Source organism: Hyaena hyaena, unplaced genomic scaffold (assembly GCF_003009895.1).
Source record: "Hyaena hyaena isolate Hyena2069 unplaced genomic scaffold, ASM300989v1 scaffold_321, whole genome shotgun sequence".
Lineage (NCBI taxonomy): Eukaryota > Metazoa > Chordata > Mammalia > Carnivora > Hyaenidae > Hyaena > Hyaena hyaena.
This window is the reverse complement of record NW_024080953.1, coordinates 1,788,353-1,809,242: the sequence shown is the minus strand read 5'-3', so window position 1 is coordinate 1,809,242 and position 20,890 is coordinate 1,788,353. Positions and strand designations below refer to the sequence as shown.

At 37.7% G+C, this 20,890-nt stretch overlaps 1 protein-coding gene across 4 annotated transcripts in view; it reads right to left on the bottom strand.

The window, feature by feature from the left end:
• Positions 1–3,228: 3,228 nt before the first annotated feature.
• Positions 3,229–20,890, bottom strand: part of GSK3B (glycogen synthase kinase 3 beta) — a 212,931-nt gene continuing 195,269 nt past the window's right edge. For 2 of the 4 annotated variants that reach the window (XM_039248910.1, XM_039248911.1), the window contains one exon: positions 3,229–8,701. In XM_039248910.1, the coding sequence (XP_039104841.1) occupies positions 8,634–8,701 (68 nt within the window). In that variant the 3' untranslated portion in view covers positions 3,229–8,633. Of the gene's footprint in view, positions 8,702–14,964; positions 15,337–17,533; positions 17,584–20,890 lie in introns of those variants that run through there. The other 2 variants (XM_039248912.1, XM_039248913.1) reach the window with 2 other exon arrangements.

Here is a 20,890-nt window from a genome sequence, read left to right as displayed (position 1 = left end):
CCCCCTCATGCGGGAGCTGTTCAGCATCACAGATGGCTGAGCAGCTGCCCCTTGTGTGAGCTTCTGTGGGACAGCCAGAGCCCTTGGCGCTGCCATTCCTGGGGCTAGGTAGATGGATACCGCTGAGAGCGGACAGTGCCTTACAGGTCTTGCCTCCCTGAGGAATGCACAACCACTCCTCCGACAATGCTGCCTAGCATTCTTCAGGAAGGGGATAAGGGTGGAGAGTGAAGCCATAGGCAGTTTGATGGAGTATAGGTTGGGCCCATCCAGAGGCAAGACCATCCTCCCTTTAGAAATGGCTCTATGGTCTGGGGATTTAGTGTCATGGTGGGAGAGGGGGAAAGGTGACTGGGGCTAGACCATCTGGGAGTCTATGCCCGCACCCAAGTTCAAGCTTCTTGGGTGTTTCTTAACTGCTATCTCTAAGTACTCCTGTCTTTCCCTCCCCATTCATTCCCAACCCGCAGCTTCCTGTCCTGAGCTGTTCAGTGAGTTCCAGGCCCATGTTCATTAGCAGGTGCATTTGTGTCTGTGACCTAAGTCTTAAGGCCTGCAGCAAATGGCAGAAGCTTGTCATGACTTCTGTGTCTCTTCTTCCTTCCTTCTGAGCACTTCGTTCTGTGTCTCCACATCCACTCAAACACATTAGTAAGCACCAACAGTTTGCAACTCCCTGTGGGGTATAAAAGCTGACTCAGACATGGTTCCTGACCTCCAGTACTTTAAAGTTCAACTTAACAAGGCAGAATCACAAATAACTTTGATCAAAAGCAGTGATAGGTGACATAAGAGACACAAGGAATTTCTGGGAATGCCATGGGGAATTTCTGCATGCACTTGAGGACCCAAATGAGGGATCTCTGAAACATGTGTTCGTGGGAGGAAGGACACTAACTGGCTGAGTGCACATGTGTGTGACGGTGTAGGTCTGCTCGGCATCTGAACTGGGGCTTGGCTTTGCTCCTGAGGCTGGAACACTGGGGTGTTCCGTGTAACAAGGCTACACGGGCAGGCAGTTAACAACTGCTAGATATGCATGTACCGTATGTTCCTGTTTACACATCTATTTTGAAAGCTACAGAATATTCAAGTGTTTGCACTGTTTATAGCCATTTGGACTAAATGTTTTTTCCTTTTGTGAAAATTATATTTTGACTAATTTTACATAGGGCATTCTATACCCAAGGACCGGCTTAGCAAATAGGTTCCTGGTTTAGCATCAAGTAAAGGCAAGAGGACTTAAATAATTAATTTTTGGGTAGAGATGTAAACCTTTATTTGCCTTCTTTCCTGGAGGAAAAAGAAATCTGGGTGTGGAAAATAGGAATATTATATATTTCTTTACTACTTATTTTACTATTGCCCTTTATACATCTAAAGGCTATTGGTATAAAAACATAAAAATGATTTCACTTGGTTTGTCCATGATTATTCCATGTAAAAATCCATATAAAAATGCTACCCCCCCCAATTATGGTGGGTGTATTTGTGTATATATACACAAAAATGAAAAATGTAGTAATTGAACTAATTTTAAATGTCTGTTTTGATGCAAATGAAGCTACAACTGAATTTTAAGAAACAGATACTTGTTTTGCTATTACCATTTTACAAGAAGCAGGCCAAACTTTGAGAACATAGCAGTCACTGACATTATAAATGAAAGCAAGCAAACTCATTCCTTGCCACCCCTCCAGATTTACCACCACTTTTGCAACAAGGATATAGAACACACTCATTTTTAGAAAAGAAACCGAGGAAAAAAGAGCTACTCTCTCCAAGTACAATCACTACAGATCCCAGGAATTTTGTCTAATTACACTCCCTTGGAAATATAAATTTCATTCAACTGTATTCATAAATCATGTGCATCTCCTCTTCCTCACTGAAGTAATCTTGAGTGTGCTATTCATTCAAGAGCCCGGAACGGTTGTCAAATATAGGCTACAGTGAGGTGAAATTAAGATGGGATGTAAACTCCCATGTCCTCGTATTGATTTTAAAAATACGTGGACAGCTGAATTGATATGAACATGGGGTATATATATTATAAAAACTGCTGTTGTCCAAGTGTAGTTTAGATTCAAGGAGAGATACACCAAGAGCTCACACAGAATACTTCAATAGCTTTGTGGATTTTCAGTTTATAGGGCCAGGAGCCAGATTCAACTTTCCTACTCTCTAACATTTGGATTGCTTTATTACTCCCTTTCCTGAGCCTTTGAACACGTAGAACTATCAGTTTTTAGGTGTCCCTATGGCTGCTATTCATTTTCTAGGTTTTGCCTTAGGTGAGGATGGCGTCCATCTCCACAGCTCAGGAGAAAAGCCCTTCTAAGTAAGTACTGCTTGCCTTCTGGTTCCGCATTCATCAGAGCCATTCTGTGGCCAGTCTCTACCTGCCCCAGGCTTTAAGGGCCCATTTAAAGCCTTGACATCATCTTTTTGTGGGAAGGCCTGGGGTGGCCTCTCTTTTCTGGCGAAAAGAGGATGTAGAAAGAAACATACATTTGATTGACCATTCCTTCCCAGCTGCTGACAACTTGTGGGGCTCATCATGCTGTTACACACCAGCTTCCATTTTCCCTTGGACACGTTCCCTTAACATGCTCACAGTGCTCCTAAATCTGTTGGCGCTAGTGGGTGGTTGAATATCTCACACCTGAGAAATGGGTGGCCACACCATCACTTTCGGTCACTTCCATTCACAAACTTCTCCCTGAACTCTGCAACCTGATCCCTCCCTTTTCTAACTACTCTTCTAGAGTGTCTGTAAAATGGCATTTTGCTATCATTGCTCACTTGAAATGTGATCCTAAGGACAGGTTGGTCAGCACTTTTTGGAAGACCTTAACATTAAAAATGCAGCCTTTCAGGATTTTAAGTTAAAAGGGCTATCTTGCTCAATTCCAACTCAAAACAAGGTAGGAAATAAAATAGTAGTGAATCCCAAACAAATGCACTTCAATGCCACAAGGAGGCCTATCCCACAAGTGCAATCTTTTATGTCTGTATGGATTCCTTTCCTTCCCTCCCCCCCCCCCCCAGCAGCTGGTAAACATGTTTAACTATTATACAAATATCAGCCAATCCCACACCACCATAAACAACATAAACAAATAAAGGAGCAGACTTTATCCAATATAAATTTGTTTTTATTGAAGCAGCAGTCACATGACTTTATATCTAGCCTTTAGATTAGGCCTGACAGAGTGAGCCAGCCCTAAAAAAAAAAAAAAAATGTTTCTTTTTGCACTAAGAGACATAACATGTTTACATACATCATCCAGTATTGGAAATGAGCAGATTCAAACACAACATGTGTTGGTAACCTGGGAGGTACAGCCCCACTGTCTGTGGTGTTCATATATTTTACAGATACTCCCAAAGACCATTACTAATGGGATGAAAGTTAAAAGAAAATACAGCTACACCAAACCGTGAACACAGTAATCAAAGACAGCAGCTTATACACATTTTAAAAATTTGTCCCTTTCAGGGACATTTTCGTTCTTTTCAAAGCAGTGTCTGCAAAGCTTCCTCTACATCAAATCCAAAGGTTTCCAAGATGGAAGCTGCACCTCTTGGGGCCAAACAATATAATAAGATCATTGAAAGAAGGAGAACTAGTGTTTGCATCTTGATTTTTATAACAAAGATCCATGTTTCTCTAATTGGAAGAACGGAGGTGGTGATGTAACTACATACCGCAGTAGCAGAATAGGTAGGGTGAAGAAAAGAGGGCTGGGTACTGAAATAAAGACCACACACTTGTGAATTTTAATTTCATTTCCAGGCTAACCTACTTTTTATTTAATGCAAATTACAGTACCAGTTAACTATTTCCAAACCAAGTCACATAGAACGAAATGTATTTACAAGGGAATGGGGAAAGGGGAAAAAAAACATTGAGCATACTTTTCACAAAAAAGTTTATATTTAAAATGAAAAAAATATCAGTCACAGAGGCATTCAAGTAGTAATAATGTTATACAGATTTCGCTTTTCCTTTATATCAAGACAGATTTGCACAAGTGTTTGCAATAGTTTGTATACAACCCACAGTCCTTTATATATATATATATATAATAAATTTTGTTTAGATTTGTTTTTAAGATGGAAGTGGTCACGCTAATTGGTATGTGTACAGGCCCAAGTGATCCATCGGCAACACATTTATAAATGCAGATTTTACAGGCAAGCACATTTTCATACATCTATCTGTATCTGCCTGTAGACAGATATAGTAAGAAAAAAACAAAAATGAACACAAGGAAGTCTACTTTGTCAAGCTAACCCCTTATGTACTGGTTGTCATTTTGCTTTTATTGCAGAGGTGCAAAACGGAGCAACAAACTTGAATAAAACGTCATAACTCTTGTGAAAATAATCCAAACCCCAGGGATTACTTTCAAAGCCTCTCAAACGTAGACCTTAGTCTGGGACTTGACTCTGCTTCTTTTCTCTCTTATTTTCAGTGGCTCAGGTTTCTACTAGAAAAGACAGATTTTATTGGAAAGCATGCTTAGTTGATTTTTCTATATAGGGAAGAAAGTGTTCGGCTCTGTGATTAGATGATCACTAACATCAACAAAAGAAATCAGATACAATTTTGGTTTAAAACAAAGAAATAAACCCCCAAATTCCTGGGGATCTGGCATTGGCCAAACTTCCTTTGGAAGATTCCAAAGTTAAATCCCTTAAAAAGGAAAGGGAAAAAAGAAATGAAATGCCAGTGTCTTTATATCCACAGGGATAGAGAATACAGTAGTCCTCTCAGAAACCTTTGCATTGGTGCAGACAAGATGACTGGTCAGGTAGGCTTTGTTAAAACACAAACCAAAAATATGTGTCTAAAAATTAAGAGGACTTAAAAAACTGACACAACATGTCACTGGAAAGAAGGTGCAGTCTTCTGCCTTGCTGGAATGAACACATGATGTTTCAAAAATAGCAACCTTTGGTTTGGTAAAGTTTTTTTTCTTCTACTCAAGACATCTTATATGGAGTACTTGGAGGCAAAACAAATGGTTTTGATTTTTTTCTTTCAAAAAAAGGCCTTCATGATGGGCACACAGTAAGAATTAAACTTATTTTTTTAAAGAACAAAATTAAAATGACATTTCACTTAACAGGGGTAGAGGTGGCAGGAGGGAGGGGATGTGTAAGAGTCCCCTTGTTACAACAACAGCCCTCTATCGACACACTGGCGCTCTGTGCAGTAACTGCTAGTAATTAATTGCACTACAGCATTTTAGACCACTGATGTATCAAAACCTGATACTATTAAGAAACTCTGATTTATAAAAACAGTCTCTCTCTCTCTATCAGGAGGGAAGTAGATAAAGAGGAGAGCATGGAAGGCTCCCGGAATCTGCTGTTTGTAAGACCCATGGTTAGGATTTGGGGGAGAGATGAGCAAACTCCAATCTATTCGGTATCTTCCAGATCTAGGGCTCGCTGGCACTACGCGAAGTCCCTGGATGGACTAACTATGAAATGAAACTGGTCACTGGTACTGACTGAGGAGGAAACAACTGCCCAGAACCAAACCCAAGGCAGGGTTTAAATGAAATGAGATCATGAACATGGTTTCCTCTTTCCACTCCTGAGCATGGTATCACTGAAATTAACTGTGGAAGGGGCAAAGACACTGTTAGGAGTTATTATTTCAAAGGGAAAGGGGTGGGACAGGGTCACATGGATAGAAAAACCAATGAAAACTTAAAAAATGAAAAACAAAAACAAAAAACAAACACATGGAAGCGAAGGCACTCCAAACTATATAGATACACTATACATTGCTAGAGTTATTGTTACAATAATACAGGCCGGTACCTACTGTACAGAGTTAAAACTATATGGCTTTAAAAAGCTCGTCTACATTTTGTCTGATTATTAAACAGAATCACTGCCCTGAACAGTAACTTTTTGCTCATTAATAACAGTTCCTGGGTCCACATATTTACATACAAAACAATACAACTTAAATTTAAAAACATTGAAAGAAAATATAATGTACAAGCTTGAATTTGGTGAGGAGCTTTTATTATTATTATTATTATTATTATTATTTACAAAAAGATATTCAGAGACCTGGATCTCACTTGTATAAAAGAGTTCTGTGATACCGCCATGATCCTTGAGAAAGAAAAATCACGCACCTCAGCCCTCACACACACACACACACAATAAAATGAGAGAAAAGCATCAGACTTTTCTCTCTTCTTCTCTTACCCCAATTATGGGGGCAAAGGAGAGGGGAGTGTTTTCTAAAGCAAGCACAGATTTTTAGGGGCTCTAGCAAGTATACCAAGTCCATAGTAGTGTCTGTGTCCAAATGTTTGGCTGGGCAGGTCTGGTGTGAAAGCAGGTCGCTTCTCTGTCCGAGACCTGCTGTTCAGCTTCTTTATAAATCCTTTCTGAAAATGGTCTATCAAAGCCATTCCCTTCAGGAATTACCCAGCCAAATACTTTGATTCAGACTTCTTTCAAATCTTAATTGGCTCTCAGAAGCCCATTATTAAATGTAAAAGTCAATTTGTTTGATTTGGTTTGACTGAGTGTGTTTCCTTTCTCATGAACTCTGATATAACCAGAGGTTTGAGAAACCCCTTTTGTGGCCTAAGAGCTTAGCTAAACAGTGAGTGAAAACTAAGATGGCTCACAGTTGCCCTTCTGGGTACTGGTTCACTTCAGCAGGCAGTAGGACTCTCTTGGAGAGTCACACACACTTGGTTAAGAAGCAGGACAGGGAACTAGGACCTGTGTGAGGGCTGCCAAGAGACTCCACTTCCAAATCACAGGGAGGGTGCAAGACCCTAAACATGACCTCAGGTGGCAATGAGGGTGAAGGGAGGCTACACACAGTCTAGGGCTCAACTCCTCAGCCCTGCAGTCATCAGCTAACCTTGGAAGGTGTGTAGGGAAGAGTGGGTAGAAGGGAAAGGCGGCCATCACTCAAGTGATCTTTAAATGTAAAGTACAACTGATTGTGCCTTAAAGATTCATAGGTCAAGTAATGGCCCATAAGCACCAAGGTGACTAAGGTTCATTTTCGAGTATATAAGGCCCACAAAGATGGCAACCTTAAAAGTATAAAACAAACTAGTTGTGAAAAATCTATTTCCTCACTGCAAACATAATCCTTCAATCCTCTTTGCTTTCCAAGGAATATTGCTTTTTCTTCAAAAACACAGACTGAGTCTTACACCGTTCACTGATACACAAAGAGAACAGAACAAAAACTCTTAACTGGGTATGGGGGGAAAACATCCTTCTCCTCATGCTCCAACCAGTTGATTTTGATACTGTGGACAAAAACAAAAATAAAAGGCAGTATTGAATCTATGTATATATAACATATATACATACACACATTTATATAATCAGCTTTCCTATAAAGTCAGCAGGTACATGTGACTGTTTATACCATTTTGATGTGTAGTTCTTAATATTCCTACCATCTAAAATCATAATGGTCTATCTGACATACATCAATAAATAAAAATTTAAAAGCATGAGGTTAAAAAAAGAGCTGAAATTAAATACAGATTCTAGATTTGGATTTAAAATCAGAACTATGTGCAGAATGTGGCAATTTCTGCAAGCTCAATTTGTAATTAAAAAATATGAAAAATAAACCAGTAGACTGTTACAGTTCACATTCTTTAACTATAATGTCCTCTCAAGTGTCTCTTTCCAAGGGAAGCAACTTTAGAAACAAGTCTGGACAAATTCATTCACAGTGCTGAGATCTGACCCTGGCCTGTGCCCTTCCTCCAGGTTCATCAGCTTTTGACCTCTGCAGCCAGAGTGACCCGCTCAACATCCTCGCAGCCTTCTCCTAGGCCACCAGGTTAAAACTGTACTAAGGTCTGCAGAGAAGCTTCAGTCAGGCAAACAAAGACCCACACTCAGAGCACGTATGTTCCTCTGATCGCCTCCTCTTGAGTTTCTTCACCACTAGCACTGATTAAGAGCAAAACAAGACCTTATCAAGTCAATTAAGAATCTTCAAACTTTATTGACCTCCCTGGGTTACATACAAATGATACAATTTCCTTGTCTGCCACACCTGCCACCAATATGCCAAAGGCATGTCTTCAAATACCAGAGGATATGGATTAATTTTACAAGTGACATTTAAGTCCCCATTGAGTTACACCTGCTAAAGCTCCCAACCAATTTCAAGCTGTGCACTAGCCCAAAGTCTTACACTTGACTTGAAAAGAAAACAAAGTTCAAAGAAACTTCAGCACAGAACAAAGTCGTCTTCTTTGTGGAAGGGGCATGAGGCAGGAGTCCTGTTTTTAAAGTATACAACAGCAGACTTTTGATAAAAAAGATTGTCGTGGGAGAGAGATTGTGTGTTCTAGTGCTCCGCTTCCCTCCCCACAACCCCTCCCACCCCCTGGATCTCCCTCAAAGTGAGAATACAATGAAATTGGTTTGTATTTATAGATATTTTACAAGGTTAAATAAGAACAACAATAATAATAAAAAAATTGAACACTAAAATGAGCAGGTTTTTTTCTCTTTTTAATTTTCTTTCGAAACGTGACCAGTGTTGCTGAGTGACACTCAAGTAACTGGTGGTTTTTCCTGTGCAGCTGGCCGCTCGGGACTGTTCAGGTGGAGTTGGAAGCTGATGCAGAAGCAGCGCTGTTGGTCTGTCCACGGTCTCCAGCATTAGCATCTGCAAATCAAAAGTCCCAAGAGAGCATGAGCAGTGCTATTACAGCCCCATGAGAAAGCACACCACCCAAACTGTACACTGTGAGCCGGTGGTCTTCCAAGCTGTATCTGAAAATGTTATTTGAAATATGGCCAATACTTAAAAAGAAATATGAGTTTCTTTCTGATTACAGCTAAGAGCATGCCTTGGCCTGGTCCGTGTGCAGGGAAGATAGTGTCTTTAAGTTACAGACTCAGGACCAGAGCCCATTTCTGCCAAACCTCTTGCTATAGATGAGGTTAGCAGTACATGCATGAATACTCAGTTGGGAATCCAGCTCATTTGAAAATAAATGAGCAGTGCACAGCTGGGAAAACTTGCTAAAAATTCTGAACCATGTTATAATATGCCGTCTGCTAAAGTGAGTAAAATGGGTGGAGGCAATGAATGTAATACGGGTCAGTGTTGAGAGGCAGAAGCATACACATAAATCAAATTCAGCTGTTCACTTTCTAAGTACAGTCCTTCATTATTTGTAGAAATGGAAGACAATCAGAAGAAAAGAAGAGGTAGTCACCACAGTACCAATTCACTTATTCCATTCAATAAAGCATCTTGTAGTCAAATATCTTGGGTGCTGAGATTACTCTGCCTAATCTTTTGGAAAATAAGTGTAACTTTATAATTAACTTTAACTCATGTTACTTTCCCCTCCCCTTTTAAGCTCCATTATTATTTCACAGCATCTATTAACATTTAAGCAGGCATTTAGTTGCATCTGGAGCAGCACTGCATCTCAGGTAGGCAACAAGACTGCCGTTTCAGTCAGCCAGTCCAGCCATGACCCTGTGACATCATGTATGTGACTGTTAATACACTGCTGGGCAAATTTTCTCCCTAACACTTCACGCTAAGCCCTGAGCAAGAAGAGAAGTGGCTTGACTGGGATGGGTAACTTCTAAGACCCATCTCCCTAGAAGTCATTACTGCCCCTGACCATAAAAACTGGTGACATCAAAAAATAAGTCCAGAAGTTTTGTCTCTCTAGAGGCTGTAGCTCTTTTAACTCTATGATGAGTTAAACAACTGTCATGGCTGAATGCAATGTTTGGTCCTTGGATCTTTCTTGTTTGAATTTTTTAATTAGAAGAAAAAAAAAAAAAAAACCCTGAGAACACACAGGAACTCTTTATGTAAGGACTAGGTGCTCAGTTTATCATTCCAATGGTCACTCTGTAAAAACTATACTTCTTTTCTAAATTCCTGATTTTCCTGCCCTCAAAACAATCTGCCCTTATATACATTTAACTCAGCCTTTGGGGAAGACATGTTTATACCTCTTAATTTGACTGGTTATGTTTAATTCATTTAATTTCCTTCAAAACACCTACAGCTGTTTCTACTCCTGTTTTCATATAAATAAGTGCAAATATTACAGCATCAGGGTCCATGCATAGACCGTATTACATTCATTAACTCATCAGTATGGCACATGGACAAGTGGCAGGGTATATGACACAGAACCTTTCTCCAAGGGCAGGTACATGCCTTCTCCAATAGTTAGTAAATAACTATGTCTAAAATGTTTCCGTCACGACTCCTGGTCTTTCTTAGATAGGCTCTTCTTGGCAGGAATTTTAGTCTTCAATGATCATCAAAATTCTGTCCTCAGGGATAAGGTAACATCAGTTTCTGTCCATGCACATGTTGCTGTAAGCTTTTCTCAAGAAAAATGATCATTTTCATAATTCAGGCACAGGCTGCTTAAAAAACAAGTCTAGAAAGAGTCTGAAAGGCCACAGAGCTATTTCAGAATTATAATGTTCTTCACAAGTCCACTTACAGTGGCATTTCCCATGCATTGGCGAATGTTCAGAACCTATGCGTGACCATCATCAAATAGCACTTCTCTCTCATTTTTAGTATGTTTTGGTCTTCCTCAGGACTTAAGAGATTTACCAATCTTGAGGAACTTATCTGCCTGACCACAGTAACAAACATACCAGTGCTGTTAGCAGCTCTGGCCACAGCAGCCATCAGCTACACTAAATGACCACTAAGGCTCATCCACAAGGCCATCCAGCTCATTATGTTAATTTACTCTTTGGCAAAACCCTATTGTGTGCATATAACCAGAACAAATTCACCTTCTGAACGATAAAATTTGAAAAGACACTTAAGCTCTTCAGGTTTGTCATTTAATGATCTCATTTTTCTTCTCTGAATTATCTCCAAATCACCTGGAAACTAAAATTCTAATAGCTCATTATCTGATACCTGAAGTCATACCACTGTATTGATTTATCAAACGAAAACACCTTTGCCTACTGCAAAGAATTTCCACTTAAAGTCAAATTACATATGTCCTTTCTAGAAAAAAGAACGATGATCTGTTTTTCAGAGGCAGTCAAAGTATAGGGAGGAGAAACGCAAAACAAAGAGAATATAAAGTTCTACAAACTCAACAGTAGCTCGGACAGAACACATGGCTTACTGAACAAAACTACATTTCATACTTGGTACATACTTTGTTCCTACTGTCAGATCAGAACACTTATTTTATATAATTGAATATGGGCTTTTTATAATAAAACTGCTCATTAAAAACTGTCACTTGATTTGGATGTTCACTGTAATTTCTATGCTTCTTCTCAAACATTTAAACAGTAACTGTTTAAAAGTAGCAAAATTCTTTTTGCTCATTTCTCCTGCATTCTCTTCCCGTTACATTCATACTGGTAAAATTGATGCTACATGGCATTATGGTTTAAAGGATAGGCTAACATCTTTTGATTATAAAGCATCCAGTTCAACTATGAATAACCATGGACTAATTGTACAATCTCTTGTTTTTAGTCTTGAGATTCTATTTTGAAATTCACAATGACATATCTTTCTTAAATCTAATCCAATTCCACAAACATGGAATATGAACTGAACAGCTGTGTGATATTGTAACAGGTTATTTAACCTCTCTCTGTCTCAATTTCCTCATCTGTAAAATGGAAATAAAGTGCTTAGCACAGTACCTGGGTTATAGTAATTGTTCAATAAATGGAAAGGTAAAAGAGACATCTAAAAATACATAAATTTATAGTTTAGTGTGACTGCAATAACCACCATCACCACCATAATAAAGGAGCAGTAACTGTTAACATCTGAGTGCTTACCAATGTGCCAGACTTCATACTAAGTACATTGCAGGCATGTCATTTTAGCTCACAGAGCAACCCCAAGAAATAGGTATAATTATTGCCCCCATTTTGCAAAGGGGAAAATAGAGGCACAAAGAAATTAAGTAATGTGCCCAAGGTTGCAGAGCTGACAAGCAGGAGAATGGAGTTGAGTACAGAGGGATTAGAGGAAGAGACTGATGGCCTTTATGGGTAGTACAGGGGACAGAAGATTTCCTAGCAAAGTGAGAAAAGAGCTTAAGGGGACTTTCATTCAGACCTAACTCCTATGTAATCCACTGTAATCTAGTAGCCTATTTCTATTACCTAAAAGGGTTACTACATTAAAACAGATCTGTGAATTTATGATAAGAATTAAAAATAGTTATTTTATTTCCTAATTCTCAGTCTGTATGGGGTATACAGAGACACAAGTGTTTTGGAAACAACTACAGAGGTGATATTCCAAGTTTCCTAGAAATCAATGCCTATTACCATCCTTCTAATGCTAGTTCAGAACCAACCAACCACCAACCAACCAACCAACCAGCCAACCAACAACCAAGTAACCAAGGACAGGTTTCAGGGAGAATGGAGAGAATAATCAGCTTTGAGGGATGAAGGTATAAGATCATTCTCATACACTGTGGTAGCTGCTTTCTAAGATGGCCCCAATGAGACATGCCTTTTGGGTGTCAATACCCCAAGGTCGTCCCTTCCTCCAGGAAAAGGGCTGACCCATGTAACCAATAGGACATTGTAGAGGCAATGGTGTGTGATTTCCAAGGTCAGTACATAAAAGACACTGTGGCTTCCATCTTGTCCTCCTTCTTGGGTCACTTAGTCCAGAAGAAACCAGCTGACACAACGTGAGACACTTTAGCAGCCTTATGGAAGCTACACATGGTAAGGGACTGGGGCCATGCAGCAAGGACGGATTCACCAAGCATATAAATGAACCATCCTGGAAGTAGATCTTCCAGCTCCAGGTAAGCCTTCTGATGTCTGTAGCCCCTGGCTGACAGCTGACTTCAACCTCATAAAAAACTCTGATCTAGAACCATCCAGCTAGGCGGCTTCTGAATTCGTGACCAATCTAAGACATGTGAGATAAAAATAATGTTTATTCTTGTTTTAAGGTGCTAAATTTTGGGGCATCTTAATCTGTAGCAAAAGAAAACCAATACATACATATAGGTCAAATAAGTTAAATGCCAGGCAGAATTTATGCTCACAAGCCCATGAGAGTATCCCTGACCAACTAACTCCCTTTACAAGATTAGGTATGTGCCTAATAAAATATAAAAAAGGCAAGGAAAATTGCATCAAATAATCAATTGTTTTTTTCCCTAATTCTAAGAAGACTCTATGGTTCTATGGCTTTTACGCTGGATAGGGCAAAGGCAATTTGTGTATGTATTTATGGAAACCAATTTTATTCTGTGTGGCTTCAGAGATAAAAAATGACAAATAGGGCAACTTCATAGTGAAGCCAAGGGTGAAGCACTAAGGTATCAGGTTCCTAATAAAATTCATGAGGCTGCAATTTTTTTTAAGTTTATTTATTTATTTTGAGTGAGAGAGGGAGGGAGAAAGAGAGTGAGATCATGTGCAAGAGCAAGCAGGGGAGGGGCAGAGAGAATCCTTAGCAGGCTCCATGCTGACAGTGGGGCTCGATTTCACAAACCGTGAGATCATGACATAAGCTGAAATCGAGTAGGACCCTTAACTGACTAAGCCACTCAGGTGCTCCATGCTCTAGAGAAAATTTTGAAGTGCAAAATTCTATATATAATACACACACATTTTTTTCTAGTAGAGGACCCATAGCTTCTCCCGTACCTCCCAAATTCTCAGCGATCTATAGGAGTGGCAAGATAACGGAGTCATGGATTTGTTGAGCAGCTGTCTCAATACTGAGGAAACTGCCCCACCTAGTTGTTCAGGTCACAAACCGAAAGTGGTCACCAGGATTCTTTCCTTACTCTACCCCGACTACATCTAATGCATCAGCAAGTCCTGTCCATTCTTCCTTCCAATGTGTTTAATCAAATGTACAAATGGCAAGGGGAAGGAGAATGAATGGAAAGTTCCACATTTATTTTTATTTAAATTTTTTTTTAATTGTTTATTTATTTTTGAGAGGGGGGGGGAGAGAGAGAGAGAGAGAGAGAGAGCTAGAGGGAGGGAGGGAGAGAGTGCACAGAGCCTGATGCAGGGCTCGAACTCACAGTGAGATCATGACCTGAGCTGAAGTTGGATGCTTAACCAATTGAGCCACCCAGGTGCCCCTGAAAGTCCCACCTTTATAAACTGTTGCCAAAGTGTTTAAATAAAAAGAGAGTAGCAAACAAGGAAAAACTCTGGGAGGAAAGTACAGAGAATAAACACATGAGGCTGGGTTCCAAAGGCTCTGCCACCATGAATCAGTATTTTGCAAATGCACGCCTATAAAAAAGCCTTCTAAGTGATAAAATGCTGTCTGGCCGCACAGCAACAATGGAAATGTTCTGTCTGCACTCTCTTATAGGGTGGCTGCTGACTACATATGGTCAGTTAAATTTAACTGAAATTTAAAAAAAAAAAACTTATTCCCTATTTATCCTAAACATGTTTCAAGTTCTCAAAAGTTATAAAATCATTAAATATTTATTATTTTTATTATTGGCAGATTAGTAAAAGAGCATATTTCAGATATAGCAAATCTGTTTTGTATTTTACATGTACTTTATATTTGGCTAACGTTAAGTATACTTTTATTTCCTTATTTCCTTTATTATACTCTCCCAAGCCTATTTTATGTTTCTATTTGCCACTATCCTCATTCTATTAATAGTCAGAAATGTGTCACCACAGGTCAACTCCTCTAAAAGATAAAATTTTGGCAGCCTAGGATATATTAATTATACCCGTGTAGCTAACTCAGGAAGTTCCTATTCAAACTGTTCCAAGTGGAAATATATTTATCAAAAAAACCCTGTTTTAGATATTAGTGTTATTAACTGACACAGGAACAAGACCATTATTACAGAGAATCAAATGTATACTCTAAAGTTATATTTAAATTGAAATCATAATCTACATTAATGAAATAAAAGTATCACCTATAAGGAAAAGGACTCAAATTTTATTTTTCTCTTTATAATGTCTATGAGTTTTGACAGTTTTGGGTGTATAATAATGAGGGAGAAGAAGGGGGATCCCACTTCAGCAAAGCATCATTACCTCTCTTTTCATATTCTTTTGAGGAAAAGATATGCCACAAGTAGCTTCAGTCATTTCAAAAATAGAACTGCAATTCAGATGCCAGTGAGCCAAACCAGTCCACTAGCAAAGTTGAAGGGCTTGTCAATAACACTGTTTATATTTTTTATCTGCTAGCATCAGAGAGGTGTTCTGGGCTCAGGGATAGAGGACACTGGAGAAGCGTGGTCATTCAGGGTAGGGAAATGAAGGTCATGGGGACACAGGAAACATTTTCACCTAATTTAGGAATAAAGAATAAGAAAAGGCATGTGAACATGAGTAGGTGACTTCAGGCAAGGAACTAAAGAATATTTGAAGAACACCCAGAAGAATGTTTGATAGGATGTTTATCAACTTAATCAAGATGGTTTCATATTTTTTTTTAATGTTCATTTTCTTTTTGAGAGAGAGAGACAGAGACAGAGTCTGGGCAGGAAAGGGGAAGAGAGAGAGACACACGCAGAATCTGAAGCAGGCTCCAGGCTCTGAGCTGTCAGCACAGAGCCTGATGTGGGGCTCAAACCCATGAACCATGAGATTATGACCTGAACTGAAGTCAGATGCTTAAACCACTGAGCCACCCAGGCACCCTAATTTTATATTACTTTTGGAGGGGGAGAAACCCAGGTAAATTTTTTGACTCAGTAGGAGAAAACATGTTTTGAATAAAAAGAAAAATTTCTGGGGTACCTAGGTGGCTCAGTTGTTTGAGCCCCCAACTCGATTTAAGCTCAGGTCATGATCCCAGTGTTGTGGGATTGGGCCCCATCTTGGGCCCTATGCTAAGTGTGGAGTCTCCTTAATATTCTCTCTTTTTCTCCTCTGCTCCTCTCCTTCACTTGTGCACTCACTCATTCTCTCTCAAAAAAAAAAAAAAAAGGAGAAAAGAAGAAACAATTTCCTAGAAGTGATACTTAGTACCACTCTGATGAAAATAATAACTAAGCTGGTTTGACTTTAGGTACCTATATATAAAACTTGACAAGTAAACCTGAAACCTTAACACAGGTGTATTCATCCTCATTGGTGTCTGTCATTCTGTCAAACTGGCATATGTGGATGGATGTATTTCAAACACAGAGCCAACAGGAGGAAATGGGTATAGCACTGGACTTAAAAAAGACACCCACATTCTGTGGCTACTAAGTTAGTAATTCCTAAAAATACATGTGCGCACATGCATGCAGCACCTTCCCCACTCCCTCTGGGCTGGCTAAGGTTAAAGTAATGGAGAAATGGAAAAATATACGCACTGCCAGTGGGCAATGTAAACTGGGACATACTTTCTGGAAGGCAATTTGATATGTATCAAACACTTAAAAAACCTTTCAACTTGGCAATTATACTTTAACATAAATGATATAACACAAATGTCCAAGAATAAGTAATTAAGTTAAATAAATTATGGTACAGGCTTAGGATGTAGAGTCCTAAACCCCCAACCCCTGAATAGCATAGCCCATTAAAAAAAAAAAAGAAGCATGTCTCACTGCCCATTCATATATAGACTAAAGTATAAAACGTTACCTTTCATTATCTTTACGATTGAGAATATGGGAGATTATTTTCTAAAATAACGATACATTATGTTTTTAATAAAGAAAAATCCTCATTTTTAAAAGTTATATACTTTTAGAAATTGCATATATATTTGGGTTAAGATAAAAAGACAATGGAAAGGACATGGTTAGGAAAAGAAACACTGAGGGCATACCCTGCAGATTCTACAACGAGACAAGATATGGATTCAGCTTTCCCAGAGCACACAGTGCAGTGGCAAAGAAACAAAGGATAATAGTACTTGGGAAGGGGATGAAAGGATGGTAACTGTCATTTTGTAAAGTATTTGATATAAGGACTTAACTTGTGTAACATTTCAACTCTTAAAATCAGTGGAAACAAACAGTGGGAGAAATTATTCTGGGTTTAATCTGCCCAGCTAGAAAGAACTGACTGGTGATGTAGGTGACAGGAATTTTGGAGTAAAGTAACTGTATTACTAAGTAAAGGGAACCACTGGCCCTGGCTAACTGTGAGCCATGACTTCAGTCAAGGATTCAGTCAATGGATTTCTAAGAGTTCAGGAAACAATAGGTATGATTTTGTGGCTATAGTCTTCAAAAGCAGCTCAAAACTGACAAGAAATAGAACACCAGAGAAAACAAAACTCTAAGCAATTACAAATAATCTTAATGCAAAGTAAAGGGAGAAGAACCAAAGAAACTAACTAAACGGGTTTTTTCTGATAAGCTCATCATTTTAAATATAGATAACGTTAACAGGGGCACATATCCAAGAAAAACAGAAAATAACAATAATGAACCTGTAAGAACAGGCTAGTTTTGGTTTAAATAAGGAAATAGCATAAGGTTTTTAAAATAAGGTCAAGAAAACTTAAACCCTCTGACCAGGTAAAAAGACAGAGAAGACAGACCTTGTCCAACTCCTATCATGATTCCCTTTTCTGTTAGAAGGGTTTTCAACCTGGAAAGGATATAACAAAAATCCTAATAAACAAAATGCAGCCCAAGGAAAGTGAGGGCAATCTATACATTTTAAATGTTTTTAAACCCAGAATCAAAAGTCCAAGAAACAAATTCTAAAATGGATTACAGAAACCCACCGTGGACAAATAGTAGACACTAGAAATTTCCCTAAGTCTTTAAAAAAAATTTAATTTCCATTGTTGACAGTTACCTTTTTGATGGAAAACATTTCTTAAAAAATTTCCTGATAACAATAAAGCATTTTACAAAGTTTTTCATAACATTGTTATACAAATAAGTATTGTAAGATTGGTCTATAGCTAAGCAAACACAAGAGGGGTAAGCAATCACTCAACAGACCACCAGAAAAATAATTTCTAGTAAACCTTGCCTAATACTATTTATTTAACTTATTTTATCAGTAACTTGGGTAAAGGCCAAAAAAAAAAAAAAAAAAATCTCAAAGTAGGCCCTGCCTCTACTGTTGGACATAATTTATTAGTTGCTTAAATGAAGACCAAAAATTGTTATGTTTATGAAATGTGTAGATGATATATAATTGTACAGAAAACCTAACACCTCGACACAAAACATATTCAGGATTAGAATCCGAAATCCTCATTATTGGGTATAAGGATTGGGCTGGTTCTATAGTTCCCCAGAGTAGGATTACTGAATGGAAGAAAGTATAGAGGACAAATCTCAAGGTTAAAAAAGGATATATACTTTCTAACAGAATGATATAAAAATGGAATGTGCTCATTCTTGCAGTAATGAGCTTCCAGTTACTGAATATATAGAAGCATGGAATAGATGGCTAATTCTCAGCAGATAGTCAGAAAGGTGAACTTGTTGGGATGAGCAATGGGTGTTATATGTAAACCGACTTGACTATAAACTATTTAAAAAAAAAAGGTGAACTGAAATCATTTTTTTAAATTTAACAGAACACTGCACTGAAAGAAATCTTACTCAGAAGATTGATATACAAAGCAGATAAAGAGAGAAAACTGCTCTAGTTAAAATTCCCTAACACATTTCACACTTAACTCATCTGGCTTTGGACCAGATAATCTTTAAAGTGATTACTATTTGGTGAGTAAAACTACAATTTCTCAAGATTTGTTATTCTATTTAGATGAACAGTCTCCCAAATGGAGTGAATGAGAGGATCTTTTGGGAGTGTGGAGAAAATTAGAATATATTTATATAATATATAAAATTATGTTATATATTAATATATAATACAATTATGTATTATACATATGTAAAGTTATATTTTATTGACTGAGAATATGCAAAATTTTCAAGAGTTTCTTATCAGAGCCATGATCAACTATAATGCCCCCAGAAAGTGAGGTATTTTTAAAAGTTTGTAACGTTTTTGGAAAAAAAAAATCAATGTCTATATCCACTAATTTAACACAACTGTTTTAATTTTTGTATATATTTAACTTGTTTCTATCTGTAGACAAACATTCATTTTGGCACTTGCCAACATGGTTAAAATTTGATGAATATTTCTACAAATGTCTATAAGCTCATAATTATTTTTTTGATTACATAAAGATGGAGATTCTATAATGTTTCAAAACAATTTTCTCCTATTGACCATTCAGATTAAACTGGCTCTCTTTTTTGTTATTATATAATTATTCCTACTTATATATCTGTATATGGTAGCTTTTTATCTTCTGTTAGAAGTATCCTGAAATTAGTTTCTCCAAAGTGGGATTAGTGAACTATAAAGTATGAACTCTGATGGTACTTGTTATTTACTGTAATGTCTTCCAAAAGAGGTCTTAATCGATTCACCTGCAGTCATCACCCAAACTCTGAATACCACACTATCTAAGCACTTTTACATTTTACATCTTACTTCTCACAAGTCTATGTAGTGGGTATTTACTATTCCTGTTTTATGGATAAGGAAACTGAAGCCAAGAGAGACAACAAGAGCATGTATATTTTAAGGTCTTATTAAAGAATATAACTCACACTGCCAAATTCTTTTTTTTAAAAGAATTTGCATAACCATACATACATATTTATTTAAATATAGGCAGCTGTTAATGTTTCATAGTCAGTTCCTTCATGTAGATCAGCATTTCCTGAGACATGTTTGGTAACATACTTGGTTCTTACTACCTTGGCCCCAAAAGAAAACAGTTTCCACCTGACTACACTGCGGTGTTAATGCCATTGGCTTACACCATGGGGCACTTACAAAAGTATCCTTATGAAAACTCATTATTACATTTATTGTTGAAATGCTGAAGGGAACTTCATTTAATGTATCTCTGATAGTACCAAATCCCAAGCCCCAAGGAAGAAATAAACAGCAGGGACAGAAACATTTTACTTCTCCTAAGCCATCAGGATGTTTATTTAATGAACAATGGGAAATTTTAACAGGTAATATTTCTTTATTTACTTTAGCCACTAGGAAGCTCAAGGAAATAACTGAAATCCTCTTTGGTAACTATTAAGATACTCAAGTATCTTATTTCTCTATTAAATTCCTCATACTCTATTTTACTTCAATTTTGAAGTAAACTCTTAGGATCAAGAGTCCAATATCACTTCCATATTTATACTGAAATCTCATTTGAATTGCTTTAAGAATACACAAACACAGAGTAAAATCTTGGACTGCGAGTTCTGCAAGTGTTCTCCAAGATGAGCAAACAATTCTAATATATTTTAATTTAATAAATGAGTGATGTCTTGCAGTAAGTGTAGTACCTGACGTGGAATGTTGTATGACCACAACTGAACCAATGGTCCTTAAAATCTGCTTTGATATACAAATGTTTTGGATTATAAGCCTGTTTCCGGAACAAATCATGCTTGTAAACCAAGGTTTTACTGTATTTTTTGGCAGTGGGTGGGGGTATCTACTGTAACTTGTATCAAAGCAACATACAGAGCAGGTTATACTATGCTTCAACCAGGCAGATAATATGCCCCAAACCTTAATTTGTTTAGTATTTCATACTAAGGAAGCCATTTAAAATTATCCAAAACTTGCCAATCATAATTCTCATTTTTATTCATAATCCAAAGCAATTCTAACAAAGCTCCTGGAAACTAGCTCAACAAGTAACTGCATTAATTCAGGGTTAGGGGCTATTTTGTGTTTTGAACAATCAACCTAAGTTAACTCAGTCCAGGGGTTTATTAAGTTTATTACTAGCTCATCTAAGCAATTCTATCTTCCTTTTAAATAAATTGGTCATAGTTAAAAAAAAAACCCTAATATTAAAAAAATTTAAAGCACAATTCAGCATATATTCAATTTTTAC